The sequence below is a fragment of the Ooceraea biroi genome, chromosome 14 (assembly GCF_003672135.1).
Source record: "Ooceraea biroi isolate clonal line C1 chromosome 14, Obir_v5.4, whole genome shotgun sequence".
Classification (NCBI taxonomy): domain Eukaryota; kingdom Metazoa; phylum Arthropoda; class Insecta; order Hymenoptera; family Formicidae; genus Ooceraea; species Ooceraea biroi.
In genome coordinates, this window is record NC_039519.1 from 4,431,055 (window position 1) to 4,447,909 (window position 16,855).

Sequence of the window (16,855 nt, forward strand, 5' to 3'; positions counted from 1 at the left end):
TACAATTGTATGTATTTTACTTACAGATGAAAAGAAATTTTCGGATCATTTTCTTTCATAAGTTGTTGCCAATTTTTCCTTTTGCATTAATGCGATTGCTACATTCCGACACAACACGATAACTCATCGTACATGTAATTTCAGTATCATAACTTTACAAAACTTTATCAAGTATCATTCGGGCGATGTCGAGAACAGCCGAACTCGCCCGATTTGCCAGCAGCCTCTCCTTACCGCAAATCTCATAACCCCCCTTGCCTAAGTTCGTAGCACAGGCTCCGTCCATGTATTCCTATGTCAATGGAGAAAACCGAAGGAGAAATTATAGGTGCCGTGCGGCACCGAACAACCGACCAATCGCGTGACGCCTGAAGTACGATTCGCGCCGGGATAGTTGCCATTGGCGTTCCGCGCGGCAGCGTACGCGGCGGACAATGACGTTTCGGCGGTAGTGCGCCACACGTGGCAGAAACCCGCTACGCGTGCGCGGCTACGCGGAAAGCGGTACGAGGCGAGCGGGACGGGGGCGCTCGCGAGCGCACGGCAAGTGCGCTCCCGCGTGTCGGAGCTGCAACAGCGTGCAGCACTCACGCATGCGCGCTGCGCGCGCTGCAAGGGTGAATGCGCCGCCGCCTGCGCTCGGCTCTCGAGAGTGCGACGTTACAACGCGCACCGCTTTGTTGCCGGCTCGCCGCGGTGAGACGGCGTGTGGACCCCATCAAGCACCGAAACGGAGGTCGGGGAAAGTCTCCCGCGCCACTTGCTAACGGATTACGGCGGAAGGTTAATCGGTGACGGACGGGGGTTCGTTGTCAACCGCGACGGCCACTGTTTTTTTGCTCTTTTACAACACGAACGAAACGGAGGATGGGTGACCGAGATCATTCGAAATTTAGTAAAATATTTAGATTACCTAGAAATCTGAATACGAAATGCAATATCGTAATTAAACTATATGTATGATGATATTATTTAATTATTGTACGAAATACATATTTAATTGTATATATAATTCAACTTTGGTCGAGATTCAATTATTACAATATGTGAAATTAAAAACTAAAATCTGTATGAGATAAATCTATAGTAACGTTATTATTGTCTACAACAAAAATACGAAAGTGCTTCCATATAATGACTGCGAGCATGTTTTCTCAATTTCTTAGAACGAATTGAAACTCGACGTCAATGAGAATGCTCTAAAGAAACACACACGTGAAATAGAGCGTACCAGTCGTATCTCCAAAACGCTCTTACCACGCTAGGAATTCTACGTCGTACTCTACATCGAGCAAGATACGCGCTTTGCATGAATATCAAGATATAATTGATAAGATAATAAAAAACGAATTTTTTGGAAAACCAAGAAAATGATAAACGCTGCGGTTCTAATAAAACAAATTTATTTTACCGGTTAATATACAGGGTGTTTCCTAAGTAAGTAGACAAACTTAAGGAGGATATTCCTTGGCTTATTTTAAGAAAAGGTCATATAAACGTATGTCCTAAACTGCTTTTTTATTTTTGAGCGTGTACGTCAATCAATGGAAAGGAGAGTTGAGGCGTGTATCATGGCTGCAGGTGGACATTTTCAGCAGTTACTGTGATGTTATTATTTTTCTTTTTAGTTACTACTTTCTTTTTCGTTATAATTTTTCTTTTTGGTTACTATTGTTTTTCATTTGTTTCATTTGCAATAACACAAACTGTTCTATAATAAACGAAAAGTGAACGAAAACAGTGATGTACTTTTTTTGGAAAACAAAGCAGTTTAGGACATATGTTTATATGACCTTTTCTTCTTAAAATAAGCCAAGGAATATCCTCCTCAAGTTTGTCTACTTACTTAGGAAACACCCTGTATATTGAAGCTTCAGAATATTCTTGCACTCGCACAAGCACAATTCGAGTTGACACTGTCCTCGAGAATCTCTTACAAAATTGAAAATCCTATCAGTGCGTTCATTGTTCATGATCTGAAATTCTCTAGCTCGCTTGATTTACATCTTTCCGGCCGTTATGCCAGAAAATTATCCTATCTAGGTGAGCAAGTCGGAAATAACCTACTACAGTCCAGTAATTTTCATGCCTCTGGGCGGGCCTTGCAACCTCAGAGAAATGTTGCCTGCCTGTCCTTCCTCGATACCTCGAGAACCGGCGATCGAAATCGACATTTCGCTCGACGACCGATGGCTCTTCCTCAACTATGAGCTCTTGATGACGTAACGGTCACTGACCCCTCCCACCTCTAGCAAGCCGTCTTCTTCCCCCCTTACTCCTGATATTTCCCCACTCCCCCACTCCAGCCTATGTCATCTATTCTTTCTCCCTCTGACGAGTGATGCGCGCGCGATAGGCGTCGTTACATGTATAGGTCAGCGTGAAGAGAGCGAGTGCTGCGCGCGTGTACGAGTTACACTCGCACACGAATACCTACGCGCGCGCGCGCATGCACCACGCATGCGGTGAGCGCAACGCGCGGCACGTACGTATCGACATCGTCGTCGTCGTCGTCGTCGCGACGATGACGATTGCAAACGCAAAGCGCCAATGCCGACGTTGCGGACGTTTCACTTTACGGCGAATCATTAAGTTTCGGCTATCACGACTTTATTTCGTGCACTCTTAACCGATACATTTGGCCGTCCGGATGAAACGAATAAAGCGAATGTTAATGTTGCTACAGTTTATTCGTTCATGAGCGCGGAAATAGAAACATTGAAATAAGCTAAATATATGCTTCAATATTTAAGTAGTTTTAGATGTACAGCCCAGTGTAATTAAAAATTAACCAACCATCTAAAATTCATTTATTCCCACTTCAGTTTCAGTTCAGAATAGAAATAAAAAATCAAAGAAGAAAGCATAATGCATGAACTGCATGAGGAATATTCAGATTGTGAGTTCTTGTCACAAATTTGCTCACGATGCATTGGCAATATAATAAATTTTCAATAAGCCGATATAATATCGGAATAAAGACTAGATTTAAATGTAATAATAAAAAATATTTCAACTTCACATACAAAATTGTTTTACATATTTATATTATTATTATGCCTATATAACATAATATTACTATATAATAAATTATTGCCTTTTTATAACATTGATATCTTAATTCAAAGATTATTTCGTTAGAAGTATCAGGAAATAAATTCTGACATATCTTGAGTGATGTGTGAAAGGTCGATGTAGCCGAGATCTCGCAAGAAATTTGTGCAAATCTTGATAATGATGCAAAAATAGCGAACATTAGTATCAGATAAAAAGAGAAAATGGTTCATCGAGCATATATCGTGATATTGCGCGTCTCACTTCATTTCACAAGAGAGAAACAGAAATACGAATGCAGAGAGAGAGAGAGAGAGAGAGAGAAAGGGGGGGGGAGAAGGAGATCGAGAAAGCAGAGATAGAGGGAGAAGCATTAGGATCGATAGCCCATGTATACTACATAGTACATAACTCGTATGAAACATGTGAGAGCATGAGAGAGAGAGAGAGAGAGAGAGAAAACACGTTGAAGACCGAGCGTAAATGAAAGTCTAAGTTATCAATGACATGCTAAATCCTCATGGCGTTCTCAGTAGTACATTATACTTTCCACAAACATCGATATTAGAATTTCCAAACAGCAATCTTTCTCTCAACCTTCTTTGCAACAACAGACATTAACGACAGTGCCCATTTTAAACACGCCATCAATCGTTCCATCGATGCTTCCTTCAGTTCTTAATAGCACGACCCAGCTCCGTTTTAGATACATGTAACTCGTTCTAGCGAAACATGACGGTTCGACCTATTTCGCGCAGCTATCTCTCTTGTGCGATCGAATTAAAGAAAAAAGAAAGAAGAAGGAATTAGTCAAGATTGTCGCAATTATTTATAATTTATCGAAATAAAAATATGCCACGCATATAAAATTAGCGAATTATTCCAATGTATTTTCATCTCTAATTTCGGTCTTCAAAGTTAACTTCAAGTTTACTAAAAAGTAATTGTTTTTTAATACAATAAATAGAGGAGAATCCCCTATTATGAGATATGCTCCTAATGAGATACTGGAGTTTCTGCTAAATTATTGAGTACCATCTGTTAATTCCACCATAAACTTATTACTCTTGGTGTAAAATGTATTTAGTGAAAAATTCATTGTTCGTTATTGCGTTTAGCTTTTGCAAGAAAAGGTTTGTGAAATTGTGAACATGTCAAAGGAACTTAAGGTAAGTCTTTAAACCTTGTTTATTACATAATAAAGAAATGGTTGGCAATAAATTCAGTATGCAATGATAGAGTAGAATCGTAGTAACAGGAAAATACGCGATTTGTTGAATTGCTTAATTGTAGAGGTTAGATTTCATGATCGCGGAACCGCTGGGTGCGTGGCTCGTACAATGAGATATTCAGGGCACTCTTAATATGAGATAATTGTTGCTCGAATATGAAGAGTATGTAGTGTAATAAAAAGAAAGAAAATACTACGTTAAGGTTAAAGAAAAGTTAATACGAATTTATATTACGAATTTTTGTGTATTTAATTTTTATAGAATCTGACTATGGAGGTTAGAGAAACGAGGAAGCGTCGACAGTGGAATCGTGAAGATTTGGCGAAGGCTGTGGCAGCAGTATTTTTATAAAAATATCTAATAAAGTTTTTTACTTGCAATACTGATGTATTTTGCACTTTTAACACCGATTTCTCGAGGTATCTTATATTAGGAGCACACTTTCTCGATTCTGCGTAAAGCTCTTTTTTCAAATTTGTTTAATTTTCAGAAAAAATAATATTTAAATTCGATTTTTCATTTGACCAACCTAAAGCTTATTAAATTCTCTTCAAGAGAACGTATTACATTTTAAAATTCTGCCTATAGATTTCCTTACATTCGGCAAAATCGATATGGTATCTCATAATCGGGGACTTTCCTCTATTATTTAAAAAATACAAAACAATGCAATCTTATATTACTATTTTTGAAAATATTCTTCCCATATAATACACTATTATAAAAACAAATGTGTTGAAAAAAAAGAGAGAGAGAGGGAAAGAGAGCAGCGCACGAGCAGTGATATCACAACCGATATGCGAGAATCGAATTACTCTGCAGAAGCGTGCTACAGACTTATGAATACATCAAGCATTGAGAGCGAGCATTCGCTTAATGTACATGTACATACATACGTTTATTCGAAATTATCGCATATCATCGTCACTTATCCTTATCGTTCACTCGCCGTTCATACCTTTGACTTGCAACGTATATACAACACAGCGTGTTTTGTGTGTGTGTGTGTGTGTGTGTGTGTCGTGTTTCTCTCCTCTCATCTCCATCCTGCTTCAGTCTTTCGAGTCGATTAGTTAAATATAGACTGCTGAACCTAACCTCACCACTTTCCCGCGCCGCCAGAACTCGCTCTCGCACATCCGAAATTTAATCACTGAATGCTCGATTGTATCGAAAGATACATCATATAATACTTGATTTTAGCGATTATAGAAGCAAAAAAGGAAGTAAGAATACGGGATATCTCGCAAAGCAGATAAATAAGATAAATAAGATAACCTGTTTCCTTCTCTATATAAAAATTGATCGCAAAGACAGAAAAGCATGAAATTGTGAATAAATGTATATCCGCACGAGACATATTTCGTCGACAACACCGTTGCACTTGGCTCACGTGGTTAAGCTAGTCGCTAAGTTAAGATTCCAAGAGCGCACTTACGGAATGGGACAATTCGTGAAATCGCGAAAGCCTGCTGAAGCGCGATTAACGGGAATATCTCTGCAGACTTACTTCATCGTGCAAACGCGTAACCTTGGCTTTCAGGAGAGATTCCTCGTACGCACCGAACGCATTCTCTTTACATGCATTCCACAATTCCATCTCACGGTCGGCGATAACACCATGCTCGCGTAACAGCCCGCAAATCCCAACACACTGATTCGACTCGACTCGACTTCAAGCGACTGTCAGATCTTTTCGAAGACTGCGATCACGAGATTTGCGAGGTTAAAGATCAACACGCAACGTTGACGCTTGAGGTTAGAATCGACAGGTAGCAGGCAGCAGTGGCGGCGCGCGACACGCATGCGCCTGACGCTGCGCGGTTAAGCGTGATTAGATTTAGGTTAGGTTGCGCGTGCTAACATGAGCTACGTTCTGCTGTTACTGCTGGAAATACTCATTCTTTGGATGAGTAAGAAGGACGTGTGGTGAATAAAAACGGCGGAATAATTTTGCCACTCTTGATGAAGCACAGTTTAACAACATGTAACATCTCGTACTTGACACGTAACAGAAATGTGGAATAAAATAAACAATTAGCGGAATTAATTTACTCATCTGTTTCTACAAGCATAAATCATAATAGAGCTTATTCAATACTTTTCGTCTTTTTCTAGGTAAGAAATTAGTTAAGTTCATGTGACAAATTCAGTACATTTACTAATTTTATATTTTATATTCAGTCTATTTACTAATTTTATATTGCGTGATCGTGTATATTACACATACACTCCCCTGTCACAAGAAAACACACATTCTGCACATTTTTGTATCTTTGACACAAATCGTGTCTTTTTTTATCACGTCATAGGTTTTATACGACAATAAATCATAAAAAAGTAGGAAGGCAGATAAACGTGAGCAGAATGTATCGAGCCATATACATTTATGTGACAACTCTAGATATCCTGGAGAGACGTCGTTTTGAAGATTTTGTATTTTTGATTTGGCGAGTTTTCAAAGGTGCTTCGAGGTCATAAACTAGATAGATAAAAATATAGTTCGCTATACGTATTAAAAGTTTCAATCTCTCCGATGCAATAAGAATTATAATTATCGCATAGTTTATGTAAAAACAAAAAAACTTATCATATCTGTAATAAAATGTACAAGTACATGTAATCTCATTTCCCAGTCAAAAGGATATTAGATTAATAGCAGTAATTGTTTTGCAAACGCAAAAGAAATGTTGGTCTTTATCTAACAATTTTTCCATATTATTTTTTAATAGTAGTCTATTGCAAATGTGGATGGCAATTAAATAATGATTAATTAATAATAAAACAATGTAATTCAGATTAACAGGATAAATATATTATTAACAATACACGGATAATTAAACTCCGTATACTTAAACAAATGTATTGTGCTTGTATGTTAATAGTGAAATGCTTCTTTATATGACACACAAAAAACATTCTCTGGAATTTCCCAAGAAACATTCTCTTGAATTTCTAATATTATAATTATTATTAATATACGTGAGATACAATACTAAAAACGTATATTGTCAATAAATAAATCTTTTACGAGAATACAATAAAAGTTCTCGTTGAAAAATTTAATGCTCATCATTAATATTCAGACTGTTGCAAAATACACAAAGTATATCATTAAAACAAATTTTAATTGTTCTATGCTGCTTTACATAATAAATACTTCATCAATAACTACTTGCGAGAAATTTTTCCACAGCAATTATTTCTAATGAGTGGACGGGTGCAAATATAGAGTATGCCAGTTTCTTATAATCTTTTGACGTTGATATTCCAAGATTTTTAAACAACTTTGCTAAAGTCGATAACCCCGCGTTTGTGCGCATATTACAATAAAAACAAGAGATACTGCTCGGTATTAGTGCTACTGTTTTAGAAATGAACAGCACGTGCTACGCCTATCTTTCTTGAATATCTTTTCTTTCGGAATTTGTAATTCCGTATTGTGCATATATCCACAAATTTCCCGGCGTCGTGCATTCTTCGCTATGTAATAGGCTTAAAATACGATGCAAATGGAGCCAAGAGGCTCGCAGTACATAAAGTGTATTCTAAGCTGCACGACACTTATATAACCGCAGCTAAAACTTCGCGCAGATTGCGTTGTCTCAAGCAAAAATATCTCATTTTTCCCAGTAGCCTGTAGTCTTGTATGATAAAAATATACTTTGATGTATCGTCGTCGTTAAATAGATTGACAAGCGTGTAATGTAATTGATAGTGCGTTAACAGATTTCAATCAATCTCTTTAATTAAGAACAAGAGTAATATTTAATAAATAACTTTACATCTCAGTTTTATCCAAACACTACTGACAAGATTTATCTATAGGGACAAATATATAGCCAATGTTCAATAACTTATAACATTTACAAGTTTGAGTAAAAATTAGTTAAATCACTGAATAGAGATCACATGAGTTTAAAATGTGTTAACAAAACAATATTGATTATCTTTCACAAGAGAATGTTAGATTTATACTTTCAGGACTGCCATAAAAATTTTCAGATATCTACAAAAATTGAAAATCAGTCATTTGTCATTGGACGGTTTGATGTATGCGCGCAAGAACATTGTTCCTAATCAATATTTTTCTCGGAGACGTACTTAGCGTCACTGCATCAACTACAAATGCCAATATACACAGTGACACATGTACACATAGAAGCGTTATGTACTTGAAGGAAAAAGCTGTAGTCGCGTCACGTCGCAACGTTCTCTTGTTCTCAAAGCATCCGTTCGCCATCGTACGCTTTTGTGCGATGCAAGACACCGTGTAGAAAGGTCATAATGATCTCATATCTTTATTCATAAACATTTGAGCGCCCGCAGGCGTAACGAGTAACGAGAATAAAAGTCTTGCGAATTTCCTGATTTCAGATAGACAGTATAAGATGCCATGTAAAAATTAAATTATTTATAATAAACTACTTACAAATTTACGTTCTACGAAATTATTGAATTTTTTATAAAGCTTCTAAAAGCTTTTCTCATATCAAATAATATTTTATCAATTTAATAAAAAGTATATTTTGATTTTGATTTTAATTGTGACTCGTCAATGATAAATTTAGAAAGAAACCGTCGTAGCAAAAGCTTCTACTAAGCCATGAGCTTATATAATAAGAAGCTTAAGTTAAAGCTTAAGGCTTACATAAGTAGAAGCTTATGTATCACTGTAATATTCTTCGGTCACTGAATAGTACTACAACTCATATGTGCTTGTATAAAACAAGTCCCGGCTTTTCCATGTTTTGATACATGTAGATACATGTAGTTCTTAAGAAATGTAAATTTTCAGAATTCTTATTATAAAGATATATATTATTAATTGTAAAAATTTTTCACACGTAAAAGACATAATATATGCAACTTCACAATCAATTTAATGTAACTATATAATTCCATTCAATCATTAAGATTAAGTATAACGAATGAACATTAAAGCAATTAGGTATTCTTATTTTATATAATTGCGTCTATAAAAATCTTGAGACATTACTTAATTCAAGTTCCGACTGCGAAGGGTCCAAGATAAGGACCATCAAAATACGATGAAACTAATTAGTGCAACAATGTTTGATCATTACGATCAATTGATCACGATTACTGTTTAATAATTTTGTTCCATAAAAAAAGTACATCCGCAAACCCAAGAAAACGTTTGCAAATATTTTTATCACTATGATGTAAGTTTGCAATTTAGTATTAAAGTATCAGAAATTGCCTTGTGTCCAATTTTTATAGTTCAAAGACCTGTCATCGTCTCAAAATACTCTTTCGCTTATTTGATTCACAAAAGTAATTGATGTACTTATAATTCATCCCTCTTACTTAATAGCATAATTTTCCTTGAGACAGAAATAAGAAAAAACTATTTGCAAATTAATCTTGGAGCAATTCTCTATCACATCACAGGAATTTGCACAATTGCTATCTTTTTCTCTTTTTCGTGATAACAGCACCAATAATTTCGAGACGTAAGAAATGCAATTGAGATCACGATGACGCGCGTTTCGAGATAACTAGCACAGTGACTACGTAATGCCGACTTTTACTGCTTGCCATTACTTATTATGCGTCGTAATGGAACACTTCTGCAATCAGAAGCCCACGGGACATCTTTATTCTCTTGTACTGCAACTTTATGATGGTAGAGTTGATCAAGAAAACGCGGATGCATTCTTTATGAGCAATGAATTTCAACCGGCAAATCTAAATGGATACATATATGTATAGTAATCACACGACTGTTCTGTGAAGGTATGCAGTTTTTATGACAGGTACCTGCAAGTCTGTTTAAAAAGTAGATGTCTAAAAAAATCAACGGTTCACGTTTTGTTCTGAAAGAGCGTTTCTAGACAGACCAACTCGCACAGATACAATGCCTGATACCAATGCCAACACAGGTCTTGTGCATTCTCTTCTCGTCTTTGTCATATTTTTTCCTCCTACTTCATTCTATGAACGTTTCTAGCCATCACTGACGTCGGACTTTCCTTTATAAAATACACATGCCACGCTGTGTGCCGGTAGTATCGGCTTTCCATTTGTGTCTCTGTACCACACTTAACGCATCGAGCGACCATGTGCACGTATGAACGACTTAGTATCTTACACAATTTCGATTACACTGACGCAATCCTAATAAGCAACTAATTTATTTCCCTGTTTTAAGAAAATTTGTTTGGAAAATTTATTTTTAGAAAAGAGAATAAATCAAATTAAACAATCGAATAGTTCCTCCTGAGTTTCATTTTCATTTCATCGAAAGAACATTCTTTGCCATCGTGCGAGCAAGAGTGAATTGAGAATAACTCGTTAAACAAACGACAAGCCAACTCTTCAATATAGAAGAGACTTTCTAATAATTTATATACATAAGAAGAGAAAAAAAGACTTACCTATGCAGTTGTACGGGAGTGGACCTCGCAGGTACATGTTGATTATGCGAAGCCGGTGGTTGAGCCTGACCTCTGCCGGGGTTCGACGTCGCGCCGACGAGCGAGTGGCCATGAGACCCATGGGGATGACCATGGGGGTGGGGGTGCGGGTGCGGAGGAAGGGCGTGCGGGTGAGGGTGATGATGATGGTGCAGATCTCCTCCCACTGGGCCCACAGGACCCACTGGACCCCCCACCCCCAGTCCACTCACTACCTGGACTTGCTTGCCCACTGTCTCCATCACCCCTAGCGCATTGTGAACTGCAACAGATAAATCACCCTTTAGAAAATATTCCTGGAAGTATTACTGTGAAGTTCTTTCAACAATCTACTGCGTGAAATTTGAAGGTTGAAACAAGAAACAAAACTTTATCAAAATCATATCAAATTCTATGAAATTTGTTGAAAAGAACTATTATAGAATTTATGTAACTTAAACTAGATGTATTAATCCAGATTATAGAACATCGCTTATGTTTGCATTTACATTTACTAGAGTTATTTCTCTGATAAAGACCTAAAATGTGTTAGACGATTACAAACTCGATTACTGTGTGATTATGTAAAAGTAGAAAAGATATTCTTGAAAAAGCAAGCGTTGTACAATTCACATACAATGTTTAAACCACTTGACTCAACGTAAAGTTGCCTTTTAACGTTTCAATTGTAGGAAAATCTGACTATTAAATAGACATGCCTACTAGATCTATTAATAGTGGATCAATTATAATGATACATACGTCACTGATATCACTCAATTATCATCAATGTAGTTTTTCATGTGTCCATCTAACGTGAATAGATTGAATACATCAATAACAACCAGTCATGACATTGCGGAAACGTACGTAGTCTATTTACCGCCTTTCCTTTCGCAATGGAGGGGTGTATCAATTGTGCAGGTAGAGATTAAAGGCACACGGGCGCGCGAGAAACGTACATTACACAGCATGCAATTACAGTTACATTCAAAACGGAAAGTCGATCGATTTCTTGCCGATTCACTCCGAGTCTTTTTAAATGCACAAAGCACGTTTTTATCTATCTATAATAAAGTAAAGAATTGAAAATAATTTGAGAGACAAACAACAGCTTTACATTATTAGAGTAATCAAGCTTATCATCAGAAAGATTTAAAACGGATTATTTTCAGATGCCTTACGAAATATATTACGAAATAGAGACACTGAGTAACGATGATGTAACTTATATCGGTATGAGATAAGGATAAAATTCGTTTTCCTTCTAAATTCAATTTCCTTAATATCAAATTTAATTTTCTCAAGTTTTTAAACTTTTTGAAAAAGTCGAGTTAAATATTACTGTGGACATTAAAATGTCTTATATAACCGACATGAGTTTTGCGTTTATAGGAACTCCTTCATTTCATTATTATTACTATTTATTATTACTATGGATAAAAGTTAAGAAAAGAAAGTTAAATATTTACTTAATGTATATTTAGGATAAACGAAGAGGATAAAGGATGAGTTGCATACGAATAAAATACACTAAACCAGAGAAGTATACAAGTTTCGCGTAACAGTGCACAAAATTATGTGTCCATGTTTTAATCAAAGTGTATTGAGAAATAGCTTGTACCGTACTGCTTACCACATTCTAGTAAAATCTTTATTCAATTATTTTCTTCTCTATTAATAACTTATTCAGGACGAAAACTCTGAGATTTTAAATATTTAATAAATATTAAATATCACAAGTTTAATATTTAATATTTAATTAAAGTAGAATAAACTTTGTCTAATTGAATTAACTATTACAATAATATGCTAATATATTTTTCTAAATATCTGATATGAATATATAGATTATAAATATATAGATGAAAAGTCGGATCCACAAAATAAATATTCCAAGAAAATAGAAGATTTTTTATATACACATTGCAATAATGCAATATTTAATGCAAATAGAGTCAAAACTTGAAATTGGTTGTGTTTGCTTTGAATGTTACAGGATCGAACCGTTTAAGAAATACAAATATCGGATTCAGTGTCCTAGAAAAAGCCAGAAATTTAAAACAACCACATTTTTCAATCATGAATAATCAAAGTCCCGTTGATAGAAAACAATTTCTATATCTTAATAACCTGTTACTAAAATGGAGTTAGAAAGATGTATCCAACCAGGAAGAAGAAAATATCGCAACAACAACTTAACCACTTAAAACTTATAACAATGTAATTTTAACGAGATTTTTAAGAAATTATCAAACCTGAAATAAGCAATCCCACATCTTCGCAAATTTTAATTAAATTTGCAAAAATCTGAAAACATTTAATCTACAGTTTTTAACACAAACTCATAAATAAAAATACTTTGTACTAATTATGTCTCAAGTCATATTAGAACGAATTATCAGTTTGTGTTATTAATGAAACAGAAATCTAAAACTATTCAACCTGCGGACTTTTTACATAAGCTTGCAAATATAGGTGCTTTGCACTAATGTCGCATTAAGATACACTGAAACCAATTACCACAGTTTATGCTATCAGTGAAACAAGCCTTAACATAAAATCCAGCTTAATCAGTTTTCCTTTCCTCGGACGCATATCGAGATATTAACTCGCGATTAAGATTAACGACGGTACGAAAGAAGGGTAAAACAGTACGGCACCGATTCCATAGAAAGCGACATACAGTCGAGGAGTTTAGTGCAACGTTATAGACTATTCGTAGGGACCGTTCGTATGAGCCGTCTGCTCGTTCCGCAGCAAAGCATCGTCACGCGACCCACTGCAATTCTGCAAAGAAAGGAAAAGTCCGCGCCGCGATGTGCAATAAACGTCGTGCTCGCCGTCACGTTATAACGGCACTAATAGTAATCGATGTGCGGGAACGACGCGACGGGCGGGAGAAACACCCGGGAGAATGAATCGAGAGCGAACCAAATTCACGAGTGACGTAAGTTTCGCACAGACGATAGCGCGGAATCGATGTAATGCAGACGTTCGGCTGGAGCAATGCAGGAACACGCTAAACCCATCGTTGTACAAGTAAAATTACGGGAAACCTATTCAATCGTTGTTGGAAATGTATTTAGTTGCTTCATTGTTAAATCAAATTCAAAGCGATGCCCGCTTTGTGCACTCGCGCGCAGAGAATGCCTTGTGCTTATAATTTATTATTAAATATTAGAACAATATTTCAAAGATTGATGTCTTTGTACTTCTGATCTTCCGTAAAGCTAAAAAGCAATAATTAAAAATTGTCAGTTTTATGTACTTCAAAAAGTAATTAAATTTTTAATATTAAATTTTAATCAGCTCTCCTGAAAGTACTTTTTTCAGATAATTTATTATTCTTGCTTTGCCCAAGTACGTCGTACATCTCGTACTAGAAAATCTGAGAAAATCGTTTAATTTGCTCATACCGTTTCTTCCTGTTGAACAAAGAAATTGCATAGTATCTAGTATATCATCATTTCCGAACGCAGCGTACAGCGAATATAAAAAATCGAAGTAAAGCGAGAGTAATAAAACTTCGAAGAGCGATCTAGCTTTAAATTTGACATCTCGTTCGCAATGAACGTAAACGAGTCGGATGAGTGCCGGTGACAAGTAATCTCTCTTGAGAGAGATGCGGGGAACATTACGTCATATCCACCACCACGCAGTTATCAAAACACCCGTGCACGCAAAAGGGGGACGGCGAATCTTATTGTTAGCATATATGTCCCACTTACAATTAGTGTGCTAAACTAAAAACGATATTCGGACCGATATCACGAGGACGTCTTGCTATTAAAGTGGAACTATTCAGCGAAAAACCTGAGCGAAACGAAGTCGACGACATGCGTATTTCTATCGTGCATCATTAGTCGACTCGCGTGACTCTTTGTCTTCGAGTCATGCACGCGTCACGCCAGGATGTTTCACGCTTTCGACTCTCCGTGTCATAATCGGTGAGGCACGAGATTATCAGCCAGCGAATCGGCTCGTTCCCGCGAGTTTCATCTTGAGCCTGCATTTAAAGGAAAAATTTACCAGTGACGGCGCAGTTCGAGAATTTACTTTATATGTAATGCAAGAGGCGAAAAATAACTAGGAGACTGCCTTAGATTTGAACTCGAACTCTCCGGGATCCCTGGTTCACACGCCTAGGTCTTAGGCTGTACGGTCAATACTCCTACTGTTGTGATCAACTTGTTTTCATTCCGATCCTCTATACGACCTGTCAGTCTCGACTATCTTTCCAGATCTTACAGCTCGGCCAGCCTGACATTACATTCGTCCCCAAATGTCTCCAAATCGTCGGTTCACTCTTCTGAGTCCCTCCCAACCTCCATTTTTGGTTCACTCTTCTGAGTCCCTCCCAACCTCCATGTTGGTTCACTCCTCTGAGTCCTTCCCAACCTCCATGTTGGCTCACTCCTCTGAGTCCTTCCCAACCTCCATGTTGGCTCACTCCTCTGAGTCCTTCCCAATCTCCATGTTGGTTCACTCCTCTGAGTTCTTCCCAATCTCCATGTTCAGGCTTCACTACCGGCCAGCTGCTTCTCAACTCCCTCCTCTCCGAGGGGTAGCGGATGAATCTCAACTGTCTTCGAGGGGTAGCGGATTTTATCCCACTTCTGAATTGTAAGAGGCGAAAAATAACTAGGAGACTGCCTTAGATTTGAATTCGAACTCTCCGGGATCCCTGGTTCACACGCCTAGGTCTTAGGCTGTACGGCCAATACTCCTACTGTTGTGATCGACTTGTTTTCATTCCGATCCTCTATACGACCTGTCAGTCTCGACTATCTTTCCAGATCTTACAGCTCGGCCAGCCTGACATTACATTCGTCCCCGAATGTCTCCAAATCGTCGGTTCACTCCACTTGAGTCCCTCCCAACCTCCATTTTTGGTTCACTCTTCTGAGTCCCTCCCAACCTCCATTTTGGTTCACTCTTCTGAGTCCCTCCCAACCTCCATGTTGGTTCACTCCTCTGAGTCCTTCCCAACCTCCATGTTGGTTCACTCCTCTGAGTCCTTCCCAATCTCCATGTTGGTTCACTCCTCTGAGTTCTTCCCAATCTCCATGTTCAGGCTTCACTACCGGCCAGCTGCTTCTCAACTCCCTCCTCTCCGAGGGGTAGCGGATGAATCTCAACTGTCTTCGAGGGGTAGCGGATTTTATCCCACTTCTGAATTGTAAGAGGCGAAAAATAACTAGGAGACTGCCTTAGATTTGAATTCGAACTCTCCGGGATCCCTGGTTCACACGCCTAGGTCTTAGGCTGTACGGCCAATACTCCTACTGTTGTGATCGACTTGTTTTCATTCCGATCCTCTATACGACCTGTCAGTCTCGACTATCTTTCCAGATCTTACAGCTCGGCCAGCCTGACATTACATTCGTCCCCGAATGTCTCCAAATCGTCGGTTCACTCCACTTGAGTCCCTCCCAACCTCCATTTTTGGTTCACTCTTCTGAGTCCCTCCCAACATCCATTTTTGGTTCACTCTTCTGAGTCCCTCCCAACCTCCATGTTGGCTCACTCCTCTGAGTCCTTCCCAACCTCCATGTTGGTTCACTCCTCTGAGTCCTTCCCAATCTCCATGTTGGTTCACTCCTCTGAGTTCTTCCCAATCTCCATGTTCAGGCTTCACTACCGGCCAGCTGCTTCTCAACTCCCTCCTCTCCGAGGGGTAGCGGATGAATCTCAACTGTCTTCGAGGGGTAGCGGATTTGATCCCACTTCTGAAGTGTAAGAGGCGAAAAATAACTAGGAGACTGCCTTAGATTTGAACTCGAACTCTCCGCGATTCCTGGTTCACACGCCTAGGTCTTAGGCTGTACGGCCAATACTCCTACTGTTGTGATTAACTTGTTTTCATTCCGATCCTCTATACGACCTGTCAGTCTCGACTATCTTTCCAGATCTTACATCTCGGCCAGCCTGACATTACATTCGTCCCCAAATGTCTCCAAATCGTCGGTTCACTCCTTTTGAGTCCCTCCCAACATCCATTTTTGGTTCACTCTTCTGAGTCTCTCCCAACATCCATGTTGATTCACTCCTCTGAGTCCCTCCCAACCTCCATGTTGGTTCACTCCTCTGAGTCCTTCCCAATCTCCATGTTGGTTCACTCCTCTGAGTCCGTCCCGACCTCCATGT

The 16,855-nt window shown here is 38.1% G+C and overlaps 1 protein-coding gene and 1 long non-coding RNA gene across 9 annotated transcripts in view; one reads left to right on the forward strand and one right to left on the reverse strand.

Moving 5' to 3' along the window:
* The window catches only part of LOC105284432, a 94,626-nt gene that overhangs the window by 43,519 nt on the left and 34,252 nt on the right, over positions 1-16,855 (reverse strand). For all 8 annotated transcript variants that reach the window (XM_020033304.2, XM_020033303.2, XM_020033302.2 and 5 more), the window contains one exon: positions 10,688-10,988. In XM_020033304.2, coding sequence (XP_019888863.1) covers positions 10,688-10,968 — 281 coding nt within the window. In that variant the 5' untranslated portion in view covers positions 10,969-10,988. The remainder of the gene's footprint in view (positions 1-10,687; positions 10,989-16,855) is intronic.
* LOC105284434 lies at positions 4,978-9,439 on the forward strand. The gene is made up of 2 exons (XR_894876.3): positions 4,978-6,404; positions 6,599-9,439. It is a non-coding gene; the product is annotated as an uncharacterized LOC105284434 (long non-coding RNA).